General features: G+C 34.5%; 1 protein-coding gene across 1 annotated transcript; it reads right to left on the bottom strand.

Moving 5' to 3' along the window:
• Positions 1 to 2,758: 2,758 nt before the first annotated feature.
• On the bottom strand, positions 2,759 to 9,549 carry UBP8 (ubiquitin-specific protease 8). The gene is made up of 13 exons (XM_079024285.1): positions 9,262 to 9,549; positions 8,895 to 9,185; positions 8,186 to 8,309; positions 7,540 to 7,599; positions 7,351 to 7,446; positions 6,795 to 7,076; positions 6,325 to 6,465; positions 6,036 to 6,206; positions 5,636 to 5,893; positions 5,409 to 5,557; positions 4,046 to 4,525; positions 3,490 to 3,763; positions 2,759 to 3,209 (listed from the first exon to the last, which is right to left on the bottom strand). Exons 1-13 carry the CDS (start codon positions 9,363 to 9,365, stop codon positions 3,096 to 3,098), a joined length of 2,544 nt encoding a protein of 847 aa, XP_078880411.1. The 5' UTR covers positions 9,366 to 9,549; the 3' UTR covers positions 2,759 to 3,095.
• Positions 9,550 to 19,421: the final 9,872 nt, after the last annotated feature.

The raw sequence follows: 19,421 nt of genomic DNA, 5'->3' as shown, positions 1-19,421 counted from the left end.
GCCTTAGGCTTATAGTTGCTACTTTATATTTTTAGCTACAGGTCCTTCAGGCTCTTATGGCAAGGAGTTGGCATGATTGTGATATGTGGACACTCTCGAAGTGGCATTGCATCTAGTTTAGCCATTCTATGTTACGTTATAGTTTTCAAAATAAGACTTAGCTTCCATATTTTTACTATGATTATGTTGACATGACGTAAACAAATTGTTTTATGATTTAATAATGATTTTGTATAAATCCATTTAGTAAAACCTCCACTCTGTTTTTAAAAACTTTATGTTGGAATGTGGGACGTTACAATTTTGTATTAGAGCAATGGTTTGAGAGATTTAAACATAGTTTGTTTAGACTCAATCCATAACTCATTTGATTTGCAAAGTTATTTGTGTGAATTTAATTAAATTAAATTACTATGGAATAATTTTTGAAAAAGAGGAATTTCGAAAGAAATGTCAAATGCCTTGAAGAAGAGAATACAATTCATCTAGTCATCCAAGCTCCACAGTTAGTTAGTTATGATTATGAAAAGAATATGATAAGTTATGTTATGAAATTAAATTATATGCCTTGTTTGGTGAATACATGAAAAATAATACATGCTTATATGTTACGATCAATTAGTTCCACTTAGGCAACTTGATGCATATGACAAGCTAGTTATTGGGAGTGACTCGTTAATTTTCTTAACTTTAGTGCATAACCGAAAACTACATCTCATAAGTGGATATTTGATGCAAATTAGGATTATGATAGAGTTTTTAATAATTGTGATAATTGTTTGAAAATATGTTGTTTGCATCTTGTGTATGGTTACACTTTGGAATCGGTTGTTATGGTTGTATGCATGTTATGTGTTAGTTGTAATTGCATGCGGTTATGAGGTTTAAAGAATTGGTAGGTACATGTTATAATATGTTGATAATATGATGAATTTTATTATATGCTTTATTGTTCATTAAGGTTATATGAGTAACATGTCTATGTTTAAAAATGGTTGTTTTTGTAGGGTATAGTGGTGTTATGGGTAGAACCTTGCAAGTCTAATCGATTAAAAGAGTTTAAGCCATATCGGTTGTGAGTTGCACGGTCTTTCTAGATGTTCGTGTGACACACGGTTCGCATGCACCCCGGTGTATGAGAACTGGAATGGTGTTGGATTTATGTTGTGGTTGGATCAAGCATCACGTGGGAATTGGAAAGGTGTATTTGTAGAATTGGCACCGTTTGTACTGATCATGGACAACACCGCAAGGTACTTGTACTTTGCAAAGTCGAAGTAGCAAAAGTGGAGTCTCGGGGTTGGTGTTTCAGGTGGTAGTCATGAGCCACTTAGAGCATTCGACTGGTCGTGCACACAAGTAATTAACGAGGTGTTTCTCTTGGGTTAGATAACGTAAAGGGACACGTATTTATCATATGGTTGGATCTATAATAAAAGGTATATATATATATATATATATATATATATATATATATATATATATATATATATATATAAAAGAAAATGTTGGTTATATAATAAATGGTTGAATTTATAACAAAATATTGGTTATATAATAAAAGGTTTGATATATAACAAAACGTTGGTTATTTAGTAAAAGGTTGAATAAATAATGAAATGTTGGTTGTATATGAAATGTGATTCTTTATATGTTATGCGGTTGTTTATATGTTATATAATTGTTCATACATGCTATACAATAAAATTATGGTTTTCAAAATCAGACTTAGCTTCCGCATTTTTACTATGATTATGTTGACATGACGTTGACATATGATTTTGTGATTAAATAATGATTTTATATAAATCCTCTTGGTAAAAACTCAACTCTTATTTGAAAAAAAAAATATATATGTTTGAATTTTGGACGTTACACCACTAGAGATGTAGGCGGACGTTAGCCGATGGTGAGTAGATTGAGAAGATCCAGATACCTTTTTTCTAATTATTTTGTTTCATGCTTTGTAAAATTTATTTTTTATATTCATGGTTCACCTTAATTTTTTAGATACAAATTAAGAAAGAGGGTTTTTGACGCAACATCTGAAAGGCAAATGTAGGCCTTCCAAAATACATATATGAAAAGTAAATATCTTATATATTTTGTGTTACTTCATTCTTAATTTCAATGTTTAATATTTGAAAATTTATATCTAATACTTTGAAAGTTTTTTTTGGGTGAAATATAAATAGTATAATACAAAGTTTGTTTGATTAATATTATTTATCAATAGTTAATTCAAACAACTTTTTTTTATCTTAAAAATATTATCGTATAATAGAAAACAAATATTAAAGAATATTCCAATTATATTAATATTATAAAAAAACTGATAATATTTATTTATAATATAAAACTAAAAACAATCTTTTAAAAAGTTTGGACTATAATAGGATAATATAAATAGACCAGTTAATGGATTTCTTTTTATTATTTGTTAATTTAGTTAATACCCAAAAACATAAGTTAATTTTTACTTACAATTATTTTACCAACATAACTGCATTCTTGTCCAACACTCAAGGTTATGCCTAATATATATATATATATATATATATATATATATATATATATATATATATATATATATATATATATATATATATATATATATATATATATATATATATCGATTGTTCAAAATCTTACTTACTATCTCGTTAGTACGTTACCCATACTAAAATTTGATTTGATAGTATAAAATTTAGCGGATCCGTAAGATTGCAGCTAGCCAGCTAACATGTAACAACAAAAAAAATAAAAATGTTGTAATTTTCATGTAATTTACACAAGGTTACAAAAGATGTAGCCTATGATAAATAAATAAAAAATTTGATGTTTACCTCTTGGACTGTAAACTAAATTGAGTATGCTAATGTTGGGTGTTAGAACTCAGATGAAAGTGTTGAGATTTGCAAGCGGGGCAGGCAGGCAGGCAGGCTTCCTTTGTATGTTAAGTTGTTTCTGAATTCCAAATGATTCAGTTGAATGAAAAAAGGCTGCCTATACTATTATATATAGTCTATAGTTGAAGAATGGGAAAAAAGAATGAAGAAATTTGATCCAGGGCCAGGCTGAGCGCTAGTGGTTTGTCATTCTTCTAATCTTCTGTAGAAGAGAACATAAGCAGCAGAAGTCTTGATTCTATCCTCATCGATTGGGGAGACATGGCTATCATCAAAGTCATACCATCTATCCCCATCATGCTACATTAAGATAAATGAAAAATAAAATAACTATATATGAGGACTGAGTCTTTTTCTTTTTAAACACGTAAACGCCTTCCTTATCCTCATCATCAAAAATAGCCTAGCAAATCCATAACTGGATGGGATTGGGAATTTGGGACCGAACCGAACCAGAGAAGAGAAGCTATCAAGGGCTATTTTATGAAGATGATGGATGATAAGGAGGGGCATTTACGTGCAAGAGATCTTGACAAGAAATTGCAATTTTTGTTTTTTGTGAAAATAGTGATGTGCTTACACGGATGAAGGCGGTATAATGGCCACCTCCCATGCTTCCATAGTGATTACTAATTGCATAAAGCATATAACGATGACTTGATCGTCCATTACTGTATGCAACAAATGTTGACAGATCAAGATCGTGGATAGGGAAATCAACGTATGTTTCCAACTTATTCTTCAAGAATCTGCTGTATGAGAATCTCTTCAAATGAATTACTAGGATCTCAGGCAGTCTCCATAGGTCTAGCTTCTTACTAGCTTGTCGGTGTTTTTTGCACCCAGGACAGTACCTATAACAACACATCATTAGATTTATCACTTATCAAACTTACTGCCTGCTTTGCTTTTTTTTTTTTTTTTTTTTTATTTGTGAACAAGACAAAATTTGCAATTTTTTGTCCCACCCAAAAAGGACTCAATCTCTCATTTGTGCAAAAACATATTCTCATCATCCAAAACAGTCTAAACCCATGTAACAAAACACAGCCTAAGAAGGCTGCCTCTGCCTAGGACTGGCAATTTTTTTATAATTAGTATAAAAGATGAGAGGGTTTTATAAATTAGGCACTTACCACATATCTTCGGGTCCAAGTGGCTCTTCCTTAAGGAACGCTTCTAAACATTTATACAAAGAAATAGACTCTTGAGGCCGTTTGCTAAACAAAGCAGGCTTATAGATTTCAACAGGTGATCTAAGAAGCCGTTGATCATATTCTTCAACCATCTTATTCTTATCAGACCAACACACAACAATGTTTACTCGACCGGTCAACCCGCTTGAATTTAACAACTCATCCATAACAATCTCACAGCCTTTCACATTTCCATTATCATCACTCAAATAAAACTTTATTTCATAATCAGAGCACGACTCATTCTTTGTTTCTTCATCTTCATCTTCGGTTGGCATGGTGACAGTGTTGCCATTATTCTCTGTGGAAGAATTCTTGGCCTTTATTGTGAAAGCTTTGAGTACTTTGAAATATAAATCGCGGATATCGTGTCCTTTTACAACTTCACCACAAGCTACAAGAGGAAGCCCAAAAGCATGTCTGTATGTATATACAATTCAAAAAAATGAAGATATGACCAAAGATAAACGGGCAGTTTCATGAATTTTAGGACTAAATGCAAGGAAAAAATAATAACAGCTTTGATTTTTTTTGTTGGTTGCAGCGTCGTTCATTCATTCTTTCTACTACAGCATTATACTTTCACCTTTTCTCTTATTATAGCATTGTACATTGAAAAAACTACAGCATCAAACAAAAACGGGTGTTATCACAAAGTTTAGGGTAAATTCCAGAAATAGCAACTTACTTTTGTTTGTTTTGTATATTTAGCGTCCGACTTTCTATTACAGCATTGTACTTTCAGATTTGTTTTTTCTTACTAAGGCATTGTACTTTTAGAAAGCTACCCAACTATAGCTTCAAAAAAACTGGGAATTCAACTTTCAAGTTTTATGGCTAATTGCAAAAAATAGCAACATACTTTCATATAACTGTGTGTTACAGCATCCAACTTTCAATTTTTACTATTACAGTATAGTGCTTTCCCTTTCGTTTTCATTTTTCTTATTATTAGCATTTTGCTTGCAACTTTTTCTTATTTAGACATCGTACTTTGCAAAATAAGCCCAACTATATAGCATTCAAACTGTTTTGTATTTGAATGCCATTACTACTATTGGGTACATTTTTTAGAGTACAAGGTTCTTCTAATAAGAAGAAATGAGTGTATGACACTATAATAAACATATCAATGAAAGTACATTGTTATTTCTTGCAGTTAACCCTAAATTTTTCAGCTTCATCCGGCACAAGGTTTTCCATTAGCAGTTTTATTAAAAATGCTAATGATAATGCAAAATAACTTGCAGTGGGAAATAAGCGATTATATCAAAAACAGGAAAGAAAGAAAGATTGAACTTACCTTTCTATTTGTTGATGAACGAAAACAATCTGAGAAAATTTGTGATAATCTTTTTGTAACTTATATGCAACAAGTCGGTCATCATCCCTAATTAAGGATAATGAATCAGTGGGGTCCCCTAGAAACCGTATAATATGATTGTTGTATACCTGTAGATGATATTAAAATGTTAGAAACAGAAGAAGATGGATTGAATGGATGGAAGGGAATGTAGAAGTAGAACAGACCTCAGCCACCATGAGGGTTTGATGATTCCCTAAAGAACACTTGTTTCTCAAATCATTAACAAGATCTTCAAACTTTCCCTGCTTGGGAACACTAACAGTTACGGGATTTGGGTGGGCACTACCATCGGTGGACACAACTGTCAAAGTCATTGTCCTCAGTGATGTTGATGGTAAGGGCAATGACAGATACATGAACGGATCAAATGTGACCGACACCTTTCTGCAAATTGGGCATACCAGTGTTGACCGATATTGACCCTGCAATGCCAATTATTATAACAAAATTCAATTCACTTGGTTTCTTACTAAGAAGGGCAAGGGCAAGGGAAGGAAAAAAATCTACATAGCAGCATTTAAAACTGGTTTGTAGTATTTGGGAACAAAAAGGAGAGGTACTTACTTGGCATACATCAACGATGATAGAGTCGTTGCGAGCGAGATGATTCTGCCAGTATTCATCAGCTATATCTTCATCTGCTCTACCATCACCATCCTTAGCTTCAACATAAGGTTTGCATTTAACACGATTTAGATCTTCGTGAAGTCCATCTAATAGAAAAGCAAGGAGTTCCTGCATACAAACTTTAATCATATGAATTCATATAACCTCTGCTGGAATGGAATGGAAGTTGTTATTACTTATTACAGATGGACTCAAGGGATTGAGGAGAAGACATAAGAATACAAACTTGAGAATCATGCTGATTGAAGCCACTAAATTGAGGAGCAAAATGAGCAAGCTTGGACTTGAATGTTCGTGGTGGTACAGCTGTTGCCCCAGGAGCCCATAACGTCTTTAGTAAATCTCCAAACGCCATTGCAATCTCACCCTGTCATCATAGCCATAAAAATAAAAAATCAATAATCTTCTACTTGCTTGTTTGCTATTCTTGCAGAAATAGATATGAAGAAAACCAATCACGGGTAGGCTGCATGTGTTTTTATACTTTGGTTAATCATGTCTTTTGCACTTGCTCCACTTTTTTGGCTTGGGTGGGAAAAAAATTGCGATTTTACTCCCATTCATCTGTTATGTCTTGACAGAAAACGAACTGATGTTTGCATCATCATCATCAAAAAATAGGTCTAGAAAGCATGAAAGAAAAAAGAGACTGGTAGTAGTAGTAGTAGTAAGTGGTAAGTGGTAATATAAACATACATTCATGCCCAACGGATTATCGTGGTTTATTTCTTTCCTGTGATCTCCAAGGAAGTAATCAACAAGCTTTGGGGTGTGAGCAAGACACTGGAGAGAACTATTCATAAAACAAGTGTTTCCCAAGTTCTGTAAACCGGTTAACCCCAACGATCCCTTCTCACTACGCATGCTCATACAACCGTTCATCTTTAATGAACCTTTAATCACATTCACATCATCTTTTTTCATATCTTTGTTTTTAATCAAATCTGACAACCCATAAACTTGCAGCTCCAACAGAATCTGCGTGGGGTGTGGGTATTAGGACCACTCTTAATAGCATATCAAATACGGAAATGTCAATAAAAAAGATTTCATTCAATTTCGGAATCAAATTTCTGGAGATTGTATTTTTCATTATTTTACACAATGCTAGTGTATATGATGGATTGATTATACAGCATTTGAATGCATATATTGCAATGTACGAAACTTTACATGCTGTGAGTGACATTGGGTGGTTTCATGTTTTATAAAGTTCAAAAAGAGCTGTGATAAGCATTCAAATACAACTTACATCTTGCTCTGGCTGTCTTGGAACGTCTTTGGTGTTCTTGCTGTTGTCGTTTAGAAGAAAATTAGCTGTTTGTCCAGAAAAATCCCAAATGTATAACTGCACAAAAAGTTCCAAATTTCTCATAATTGCTACAAACTCCTGCTGAACAAAAAAAATAAAAAAGAAAAAAAGAAAGATACAGTCACTTACTACTTCAGACTCTATGCTAAAAATCTTGCAGGCTCTTCGAAAACACTCGACAGCGTTATCCTGGAAATAACACCAATAAAGAAAAGTGGATTCCTTGAATTTGATGAGAATTCAAAATATTCAAATACTCAGCAGATGATACATGGAGCAAGTAATTCACATGTTCTTATTCAAAGATTTCAGGTTATTTTTATGCAATGATTAATAATGTCTTCATATAGTTATTAAACTTACTTTCAGCTAATAGTGTGTGTGGGTACTAGAAACTTCTAAGCAAGAACACACTATAAACTCAACTTCAAGTACATAAGGTTTGTAAAAAAAAAAAAAAAACACGAAACTGTTTCTGGTGATCCTTTCGATTTACGCTCTGTTTTTGTATAGATTAATCACATACAAATAGTGGTTGTTTCTTATTTTCCCCATTGTCCTATGGGTAATGCGTAATAATGTTTGTATGGATAAAGTGTTGTATACATAAATTCTGTTTCTTTTCTACACTTAATAATCGTCTTAATGAAACTAAATGACCATTTAACCCTTGCATTCCAACAATTTTTTTTAACATTATTAATCAACTTTAACATGAGAGGAGTTTGGATGAAAAAAAAAAAGGGCAAATACATAAAGGATTGACGATATGCACCTTTTTGCTTATTCTTACTCCCAATGTGTTGGTGTCTTGCAAAATAGAAAGCTTGAGTTGTAAAGGGTATACATCAGTCATATCATCTTCGGACGCCTTCACTGTGCCTTTGGACTCACTATGCCTACAATGCCACTACTAACGGATCAACAAATTCATTTTGTTCCTAAATTGCCATTCTCAAATCTCAATACACACACGAAAACAACACAACTTGCAAACCTTGACATATATACAAAGCAACTACGTTGAGCTACTGTTTCTTTTGTACTTAATATGGGTGTTTCTTTTTGCAATAATGCCAGAGAGAATGACAATTTTCTCTTAAATATCCTTTATGCAGACAGCAGTTTATCCAATCAGTACTTAGTGAGGAAAAGAAGAAGCATGGTTATAGACTTACTGAAACAAAATTCTAAATCAAAACAAGGATTAAATCATGTATGATGGTTAAGTAAAGTGATTATGAATTAGCTTAAAAAAGCATGTTAAACTAGGTCTAACCGTTAACTCTGATTACTTTCCAACTAGTTATCTACTATTAACTAAAAGTAGCAAATATACAATCACCCAGATTGACATTCATAAGCAAAACCACAACACAAGCCGGGTCAAAATGACAAATTATTGATTGTAGTGACGCTCTCACACTCAAATGAAAATATGATGATCCGGTGATATTTCTGTAAAGTTAGTAGAAAACACATACCATTTAAGTGCCTCAAGCCACATATCCGCAGAAACCAATGCATAGTTTCGTCCAGATACTCCATTTATGTCTCTATCTTCCCCTCCGTTATTCTCAGAAACATAATTATCATCATCTTCTTCTTCTTTTTTAATAAGGTTAAATGCAAGATCTGATTTAAAAATGCTATTGAGTATCTTCATTGGACCAGCATACAAAGACGATGCCGGCAACGCATCGTACAAAACCCCTCTTTTCTTCTTCGTTCCCCCATCTGGATCACCACACCCTCCTTCAGCTTCTTTCCACCACCTACAGCAGATAAAATAAAATCGTTATCGGGCTGTTTTTATTATCACATTTTGGTTCGATTTAGAAATGAATAGACCTAAAAGGGACCAAGTATAGACGATGGTTGTCGGAGATGGAGAAGGAGCATTGTTGTTGAGAAGTGTCGGATGTATCTTCGGATGAAGAGGGGGAAACTTCCATTTTTAGAGAGGGAGAGAGAGTTTGTTCAGATTCAAAAATGGCGGAGGATGAGATTTTGCATGAGATTGAATTGAAAATTGTCAGAGAGAGAATGACGGAGTTGCAGAGAAAAATGAGTCCCTTCTCGTTGTTGCAGACACCAGACAGGAAGAGACCACAGATGCGAACCGATGCAATCGGGTCTCAATGTTTCTTTTTTTATTCTAAAAACAATCTTTTCACAATAAAAAAAAATTAAAAAAAAAAAATCCAACTTATTCCAAACATAGGTCACGATATATTTGATATGGTTAAAATAGCCCTTACATTTAGACTTTTCTAAAAGTCGTTTGTCTTTTTTTTTTTTGTAAAGAAAAACCAAAGATATAAGAAATATTTTAGTGTAAGGATTTATGTAGATGAAGAAAATTAAAGTTTTCTTAAAACAATATGAGAATTTTTAAGAATAATTATTTTAGATAATGATTATTTTGATTTGATTATTTTATTTATAAATTGTAAAGCAAACTATTTTTATTAAAACAAATTTGCATAATAATGTAATTCAACTCCTTATTGCTTAGTCAAAGTATTAGACACTAGTTGTTGCACGTTTCCACAGTAGGTTTTAGTATGTTCTTTTCTTTCGGAATTGTTTCATGTTCACATGTATATGCCTTGAACAATACATATGTTCAACACATGGAATATCTTTGCTATTGGTGGTAAAGTAAAACTCATCTTATGCACCATGATTAGAACACGACAAATGTCTTTGCTATTGACGGTATAATAAGAACGATGATTGGATTACTACAACACCAAACATACATCATAAAGATGTGGTGTTATTTGTTACCTTCAATATTTGGTGTCTATAGGTATCATATAGGATTTTTTTCATTTTTGTTTTTTCTTTTACCTATGAACAGGTGACATTTATTTTATTTATAATAACGAACATGAATATTAATTAAAAAAAAAAAAAAAAAAAAAAAAAAAAAAAAAAAAAAACTTAACTTTTCTTTAACCATAAGATTGAAAATTAAATAAATAAAAACTAAAAATAGAAGACAACATGACAGATCATATCCGAAATTTGGGTTGGAAACATTTTGGAATGGAAGAATTGAGAGCATTTAAGTTTATATATATATATATATATATATATATATATATATATATATATATATATATATATATATATATATATATATATATTGGTTCCTTTGAGATTAATAAAAATTAGAGATTGTGAGATAGGTGCATGACCCTTTGATGTTATGATCTTTGTTTTTAAAATATGGCAGTGGCATAATTGTAAATAAATTGGCAACTTTTTAACTTAACGTCGGTATTAACGATTGTAGGGCTATTGTTGTAATTTTACAAAGATCTATATCAGTTTGCAAGCTACGATATTGTAACCGACTATACCATTTCTTTCTTTCTCGATCAAAATCTCAATTCGAACTCTCACGAAAACCCTCTTTTTCTTTCCCTGCCGCATTTTGCTCTAGTTTTCATTTATCAGTTGTTCAAATTAAGTTTGGAAAATAAGAAGATTAAGAAGTAAGGAATAAGTATGTTAGTGTAGCGATCGTACCTAAATACTAAGGCAAGTACAAGGCGAATATAAGGCGAGTACCGATGTCTTTTTTCCAAAGATAAAGGACAAGAAAAATTATTTGAAAAACGTTTTATGGTGTTGTGACAACCCGAAATTTTCAATTGTATAATTCCTTCAGTCAAACACTTCAAATAATAGTCAAAAACATTTTCGTACATTTTTGGCCAGATTTAAGCCCGTTTGGTAATTTATTTTATTTCTCATCAAACGATTTAATAAAATAAAGTGTTGTTATTAGTAAGGTGTAATAAACCGAGCAACCAACTCATTTACTAGGAGTTTACGGCCAAACAATTGGTGTTTGGGCCGTAAACACCCCTTCCCAAGAGACTCATGCATATAGCATGAGTTTACACCCTTTTTGCTCACTTTCCATTTTCCACCTCAAGAATACAATACTTTTTCTCTCAAGTATCATAAGTCCATTCTTCCAAATCCGCCAAAAACGTAAGTTTTCTTGCCTAGATCCTTTCCCACGACACTTAATCTAGTGTTTATACATCTTTTCATCCATAAATTCTCGATTTTTACATAGATCTTCAAGCATTCTTCAAAACACCAAGAACACACACTAGTGTTCTTGGGTCCTAAACACTCCTACAAGCTTCCTAGAAGTAAGTATACTCTTCCTATCTAGTTGTTTACTTAGTGTCCTTAGAAAACCATGGATTAAACACCAAAATCATCCAAGAACAAGTGTTTACGGTTTGGGGATCTCCCAAAACCATAAACACCCTTAAAGGGTGTTTTGATGCCCCAAACTCCCTTTCTAGCATGACTTATGGACTAGGAACTTGCATGAACGAACTAGGAACCACAAAACACGAAAAGGTTGAAGCATACTTGGGTTTACGGCCGTAAACCCTAGTGTTTACGACCGTAAACTACTCAAGGTTGGTCCATAAACCGTAAACACTAAAAAGTATGCCATTTCGAGCCCTAACCACTTCCTAAGCCCTTGAATCAACCCTAGAACCCTTCTTTGTGAAGCATGAAGCCTTAAAGCACACAAATACACCATTCCCATGAGTTTACGGTCGTAAACTCATGGGGGATATGGTTCAAAAACTGTAAACACCCCTAGGTACTACCATTTGAAGAGTAAACTTCAAAGTGAGGCCATACTCTCCTTAGATGCAACCCTTAACACTCCTAGCACCTGAAACAAGGTGGTTTCATGCATTAGAGGGTCTTTACTTACTTAATTGGTGATTAAATGACTAAATAGACACCATTATGTGTCACTACATGTTTCATAGGATATGTGTGTGCTTAAGTCCTCACTTGACACCTAGCATCTTACCCGGTATTTCCATCCGATCCACTCGCTACAGGTGAGTTCATACCACTTAATTAACCTTTTAAATGCTTTTATGGGGGGGGGGGGGAATACAAGTTGAATCATGCTGGTTATCATATCAATCATATGTGATTAATAACCCGCATACAAAAGGATTTATTACACTTTCATCTGTTTTACCAAATATATTACTTCATATGGTTTTTCCAAAACGTTTTTACTTGTTTAGATTTTTTTCTCAAACTGTCTTTCATGTTGTATGTTTTCCTTCAGAACCGGTTACAACAGTGTTTCAAACAAAGGTTTTCTTCACTTAAACTGTCTTATCAAACCGTTTTCAAATCATTTTATAAACTAACATCAAGTCATCTTTTCTTAGTTCTTTAACTTTTCAAAGATTTTACAAAAACTTCTTTTATACTTTTATATTGTTATATGCATGACTGTATATGTATAGTTATATAAGTAATGTTTAAAGGACTTAGGAAGGCTAACTCGCTGAAATTCCTTTTCCTCGTTAGGATGTGGTTTAAGGTTTCAGCTATCCGTCTGAAGGTCGTTTAACTATTAGTTATATATCATGTATACACATATAGTCATGAAAGTCCCCTCAATCAGTTCAGTACCTTTGGGTAGCAAAGGTATACTTCCGACTATACTCATACCTTACTAGTAACTATAATGTCACACCCCAAAATCGGAACGGCGAAAACGTTTTGGGGTAGATGACGTCATGTCAAGTATCACAACATATGCAATATAGTAATCAAAGTACAACAACCATTGCATTAATAGTAATAGTTTTACATAAGTTACATTTTTGAGAGACATCAAAGTAATACAGAAACTAGTATAGATGCAGCTCGGTTCTAGGTTGGCCTCACAAAAGCTCCCGGATGTACCTGTCTAATGCTGACCTGAGAATACAAGTTATTTAGAAAGCGAGTATCAGCATTTTTATAAATGATGGTGAGTTCATAAGTATTTAGTGTCATTTGAGTAAGTAAGCATTTTATTCAAAATAACTTTATAAAAAGTAGTAGTTTAGAATCTATAGTGTATTAGCGTCCTTTCCAGAAAATCCTATATTTTCTAATTAAAAGCAGTCTTCTACCAAGACTCAACAGTGTTATGTTTTAAAGAGAAATTTTCCCTGAAATGCTATCATTACCAAAATAGAGTATTTAACTTTAAAGAAAGTAGGAGAATATCACTAGTAAAAAAAATACTAGGGGAAAATAACATATGCCTCAGTAGAAAATACTGCTGACTAAGGCAAAAGAAATCATTGACTCCAGGAGAGTATCGAATGAATGATACGCCTGGCTCAGTCTAAAAATAGGAAACACAGACCCCAGACGGTATCAAATGTACGATACGGCTAGCAAGGTCTAAAAACAAAGGAACACAAACCCCAGACAGTATCAAATGAACGATACAGCTAGCAAGGTCTAAAACAAAGAAACACAGACCCCAGATAGTATCAAATGAACGATACAGCTAGCAAGGTCTAAAACAAAGAGACACAGACCCCAGACCGTATCAAATGAACGATACAGCTAGCAAGGTCTAAAACAAAGAGACATAGACCCCAGACAGTATCAAATGAATGATACAACTAGCAAGGTCTAAAACAAAGAGACACAGACCCCATACAGTATCAAATGAACGATACAGCTAGCAAAGTCTAAAACAAAGAGTAATCCTAAGAGTGTTGTTTCATAAATACAGTGTTAATTCTTGGTACCTTAAGGCCATGAATTATAAGGTAAACATGGAGATACTCGTAACCATACTGATTGACACTAGGGTACTTGACGCCCTACAAGCGTCGGAATAAATGTGACATTTGTCACCCCTTGGCTTGGTAGGCCGTGGACTGTAGCTAGCAGTCAAGGTGCGGGAGTGTCAGTCCCATATAGATCAATACACACAATGTCCGCTCTCCCTCCAGGAGACTCTGGTTATCAACTTGACAACAGGGAAATCTGCGTCCTGAAGATGCATCTCGTATTCTGAATTCAATTAGAGGCGCTAGAGTAATGATATAGACTCACGAATGAACTGACTCCTTTGGAATTCTCGTACTAGAAAGAGTAAGTAGAAGCTCCTAACTATTCCTATAATAGTTACTAGTGTCTCTGATCTATGAATGATGAATGGAAGGATGTCCTTGCTACCCAAGGGAAACGAACTGGTCGATGTAAACCTTTATGTCTATACGTGTACACATGATATATAACTAATGTTTAAACGACCTTCGGACGGATATCTGATACCCACTAGACCACATCCCAACGAGGAAAAGGAAATAGGGCGAACTAGCCTTCCTAAGTCTTTTAAACATTATTTATATAGCTATACAAGTACAGGCATGCATTTAACGAAGTAGAAGCATAGAAGTATAGAAGAAAACTTTGGTAAAACCTTTGGAAAACCTTTAAAATAAGAATTTACGACTTGATATCATTATGTAAAACAAGCTTTGAAAACCGTTTATAGACACGTTTTGAATATAATTTGATAACACAATATAAGTAAGGAAAACCTTTGTTTAAAACACCGTTGTAACTGATTTTTAGAAGTAAAACATATAGCACGAATGACAATTTGAGAAAATATTTAAACAAGTCAAGACGTTTTGGAAAACCATCTATAGTGTTATACTTGGTAAAACAGCTGAAAGTGTGATAAATCCTTGTGCATGCGGGTTATTAATCACATATGATTGATATGATAACTAGCATGTTTTAACTTGTATTCCCCCCCCCCCCATAAAAGCATGTAAAAACATTTAAAAGGTTAATTCAGGGGTATGAACTCACCTAACGTTGGCGTTTCGGATGAATGGACGGTATAGGATGCTATGTGTCAAGTGAGGACTTGACCATACACGCGAATCCTATTTAACATGTAATGATACATTTAAGTATCTAATTAGTCATTTAATAACTAATTAAGCAAGTAAGGATGTCTTACTATATAAAAACACTTTGCTACAAGTGCTAGAAGTACCAAGGGTTGCATATAAGGTGTGTATGGACTCACATTGGAGTTTACTCTTCAAATGATGGCCCTTATGGGTGTTTACGGTTTCAAGACCACTTCCCCCATGAGTTTACGGCCTTAAACTCATGATAGTGGTGTCATGGGATGTTTAAAGGTCTTAACTCACTCATAGAATCATGCTAGAGTCGAATCAAGGGCTAAGGAAGTGATTGGGGCTCAAAATGGACACCATAGGGAGTTTACGGTCCATTGACCACTCCTTGAGGAGTTTACGGCCGTAAACACATGAGTTTATGATCATAAACTCATGTTAGCCCATTCATTTTGTGCTTTGGTGGTTCTAGGCTATGTAGGCAACGTTCTAGTCACTTATATGAGCATAGGAAGGTGTTAAAAGCACTTAAACACCTTGGAAAGGTGTTTACGGTCTATGAAGGTGTTCTTGGTGAGTTTACTACCTTAAACACATGAGTTTATGGTAGTAAACTCATGTTAGTCTATGAATCATGTGTTTTGGTGCATCAAATGAAGGATTACAAGGCTCTAGGTACTCATGGAAGCTTTTGGAGGTGTTTGAGGGGTAATTTAACACCTTAAAAGGTGTTTATGGTCCTTGAAGATGGGTTTACGGTCCAAGAATGTTCTTAGACCGTAAACCCATGTTTACTCCTTATTTGTTAAGATTTTGGTGTTCTAAGTCCTTTCATGTAAGCCCCTAAGTCATAACTAAGCTCCATAAGTGGTTTGGAAGGGTTTTTGGGCATTTAAAACCCCATTTATGGGTGTTTACGGTCCAAGAGTGTTCTTGGGCCGTAAACTCATGATTTTGAGGGTTTTGGGTGATTTAAACACGAATTTGCAAGTGTGACAAGCTAAACAACAAGTTAGGATAGATCACTTACTAGTTTGGGGCTTGAAAGAGGCGATTTTTAACCAAACCCGATTTGTAGAGAGAGAAAGTAGAGAGAGAGACTCCTAAGGTGTGAAAAGAGTTGGAATGAAACCCACTCAACCCTTATATAGGGTGGAGTTTATGGCCTGGTTGGGGGTCCACCCGACACCAACCGCGAACGGGGTTTTTCACGACTACCGTTAAAAACGGCAAAATTTAAAATTATACCTCCTTAATTTTGGTTCGCTTGATAAATATTATTTAAAATATTCCAACGGGTTTAAATCCGGTCAAAATATTTTCGGGCTAAATTTGGCTAATTTTTGACGTACTTAATTTTGACGTTAAAACTAACGGTAATTTTTGGGTTGTCACATCATCCCCCCGTTAGAGGGAAATTCGTCCCGATGTTAGAGTTTAGGCAAAGAAGTAGGTATGAATGATCGAGTAATGAGGTGAGGGCACTTCCTATTCGAATGTTCCTCGCACTCCCAAGTGAACTCCGGTCTTCGCATGGCATTCCAACGAACCTTTACTAGTGGGATGCAGATTCGTTACGCTGGCTTGATTCCTCGGTTCGCAGTTTCCTATGGGTTTTTCTACGAAGTTAGGGTTCCCAATGATTTTCTATTAAGACGAGTGGGTTTATACAAGTCACGTCGGACAAATGCTTTGTCAATGCTGGAGACGCGAATAGACTACGGTGGAATTTATGGAATTCCGAAAGTAGTCGTGGTCTGACAGGGGTTGGACCAATTCTTATAAGGAATCTCGAATGGTCCTAAGCTCTCGGAAAGATGGAGCTTTTCAGTTCTTAGAACATAATGCACTTCTAGGGTAGGATCATCACTGGCGTGATCACCATTTTGAAGTTCCAAACGTTCTCTCATAATGGGGGTGTAGTTCTTCGGGTTGGTTCTTAGAAAGCTCATGTCAATTTTAGATTCGTGTTTCCTACTGGTTGGCTTTTGGAGGTTTTCTGGATCATCAGACGTATTGGCTACACACTGGAATGTAATTGGTTTCGTGGAATCTATCTCATCTTAGTGCAAAATGGTCCTGCACTTCTGATTCTTGAGGTGTTTCTAACGAAACTCTCAAAGTTAATGAGATAGGACCTTAGCAGACGATGGTTAGAGGGTTTTAGGTTTCTTCGTTGTCTAGCAGATGCTTTCACGGTATGATTCTTAACTTTGAAGGAATCACGCTCTTACTTGCTTCGCTGTTTCATGGATAGTAGCCTCTGTTCAAGCTAACTTAGTCCTTAGAGATCTTCTGAAGTGTTGAACTATCTCGGGAGGTGGTTCTACTATTTCTGTGTCAGATAGTATTCTTGGAACACCTAGTAGTCCAATTAATCTCTAAGACATGCCCTATTCTCTAAGGTGTCGGTTTATTCTAGTAGCAGAATGTGACAACCCGAATTTCCATTCAGTCAAACCCTAAAAGTCAACCACTTCGTATCATAAGTTAATGTCATTATTTCTTATTTTTAAGAAATTTAAAGTTCGTTTGATTATTTTAATATTATTTTTAAACGAACGGGTGAAAGAAAGTGCAGTCTCGGGTTTTGAAATTTAAAAACCGCAAACGCCTCATGTCTTAGAAGTTCGTGACCAAACTTTTATGTTTGGGTCGAAAAATCATCCAAAAATGTAAACTCATGCCTTAAGCATGTGTTTACTCCCCAAAAACTAGTCATTTGTGTTTACTCCCCATTTACTAAAAGAGTAAACTCCAAAAGAGTAAACTCCAAACTCTCTCAAGTATCATCCTAGATTTTGTTCTAGATCTTCAAACTAGTAAATGTTCTAACCATTTCAAGTTAGTTTAATACTTAATCTAGTGTTTGTACATCCTTTAATCCATTCATTTATGTGTTTTGACTAGTTTTTCCAAAACACCAAGAACACCAAGAACACAAACTAGTGTTCTTGGACTTAAAGTTCATTTCAAGCTTCCACAATGTAAGTACTTCTATCCTAGAGTCATTTAAAGCTAGCTATACATGTTTATACCAAGGAAAAGTCCCAAGAACACCAAGAACAAGGTGTTCACGGTTTTGGGAGGCTCCCAAAACCGTAAACACCAAATATAGTGCTTTAGGGTGTCTAGATGCTTCACAATGCCTTAAGGACTTGTCTAGATCAATCCTTGATGAGTTTATCACACAAAAAGCACCAAAATCATTCATTTTTATGTGTTTACCGTTTGGGGATCTCCAAAAACCATAAACAACCCAAATGATGTGTAAAAGTCCCATAAAGGTCCCACGGTTGTTCCTTATGTCTAAATCTAACCTAGACTATTGCCATGTTTGAGCTAAGGACTTGAAAACCGCCAAAAACCAAACTTATGAGTTTAAGGTAGTAAACTCATGAGTTTAAGGTAGTAAACTCATGGAGAAATGGTCCTTAGACCGTAAACTCCATTTAGGAGTGTTTTGATGCCACACAACACTTCCTAAGGCTAAATCATGAAGTAGGAATGCTTGGAATAGCTTAGAAGACTTCAAAACAACAAATGGTCAAAAGTTTAGGAGTTTACGACCGTAAACTCAAAGGGTGTTAGTCCTTAGGGAGTAAACTCATTTTAAGAGTGTTCCTTGAACCCCAATCATACTAGCCTTTCCCTACAACACTTAGATGCACTCCTGAACACTTATAACACTTATACAAAGTGTTTGTCATGACCTAGAGTGTCTTGACTTGTTTATTAGTTGTTTAAAGACTAATTGTTTATATACATATGTCCTCATATGTAATTAGGATCTTTATGCGTGTCTAAGTCTTCACTTGACACCAAGCACTTATCCGACACTTCCTTCCGATCCACTCGCAACAGGTGAGTTCATACCCCTTAATCAATGTTTTAACTGTTTTTAAATGTTTTATGTGGGGGGGGGGATGCAAGTAGAATCATGCTAGTTATTGTATCAATCACATGTGATTAATAAGCAGCATTCAAATGATTGGCTACTCATTAGCCGTTTTACCAAACAGTTTCCTACAAATGTTTCTTTATACTTAATCTGTTTTATCAAACCCATGCTTCCAACCCGTTTTATAGATTAACATCAAGTCGATCTTTTCTTAGATAATAATTATGTTCAAAGGTTTTACAAAACTTATTTTATGCTTTTATATTATCAATTGCATGCCTATATATGTATAGTTATATAAGAAATGTTTAAAAGACTTAGGAAGGCTATCCACCCTATTTCCTTTTCGCGCTTGAGATGTGGTC

Source organism: Lactuca serriola, chromosome 2, assembly GCF_051521515.1.
Source record: "Lactuca serriola cultivar US96UC23 chromosome 2, Lser_US96UC23_V15, whole genome shotgun sequence".
NCBI classification, from domain to species: Eukaryota; Viridiplantae; Streptophyta; class Magnoliopsida; order Asterales; family Asteraceae; genus Lactuca; species Lactuca serriola.
The sequence above is the reverse complement of the archived record's forward strand: the minus strand, read 5'-3'. Positions and strand labels throughout refer to the sequence as shown.

What these genes read in the sequence shown, in the direction of transcription:
- UBP8 (XM_079024285.1), bottom strand. Translation starts at nt 9,365, where the DNA reads ATGGAAGTTTCCCCCTCTTCATCCGAAGATACATCCGACACTTCTCAA. An exon ending in CAAGACAGCCAGAGCAAGAT is followed by an intron (nt 7,077 to 7,350) that starts GTAAGTTGTATT and finishes CACCCCACGCAG; the next exon opens with ATTCTGTTGGAGCTGCAAGT. An exon ending in TCATCGTTGATGTATGCCAA is followed by an intron (nt 5,894 to 6,035) that starts GTAAGTACCTCT and finishes TTGGCATTGCAG; the next exon opens with GGTCAATATCGGTCAACACT.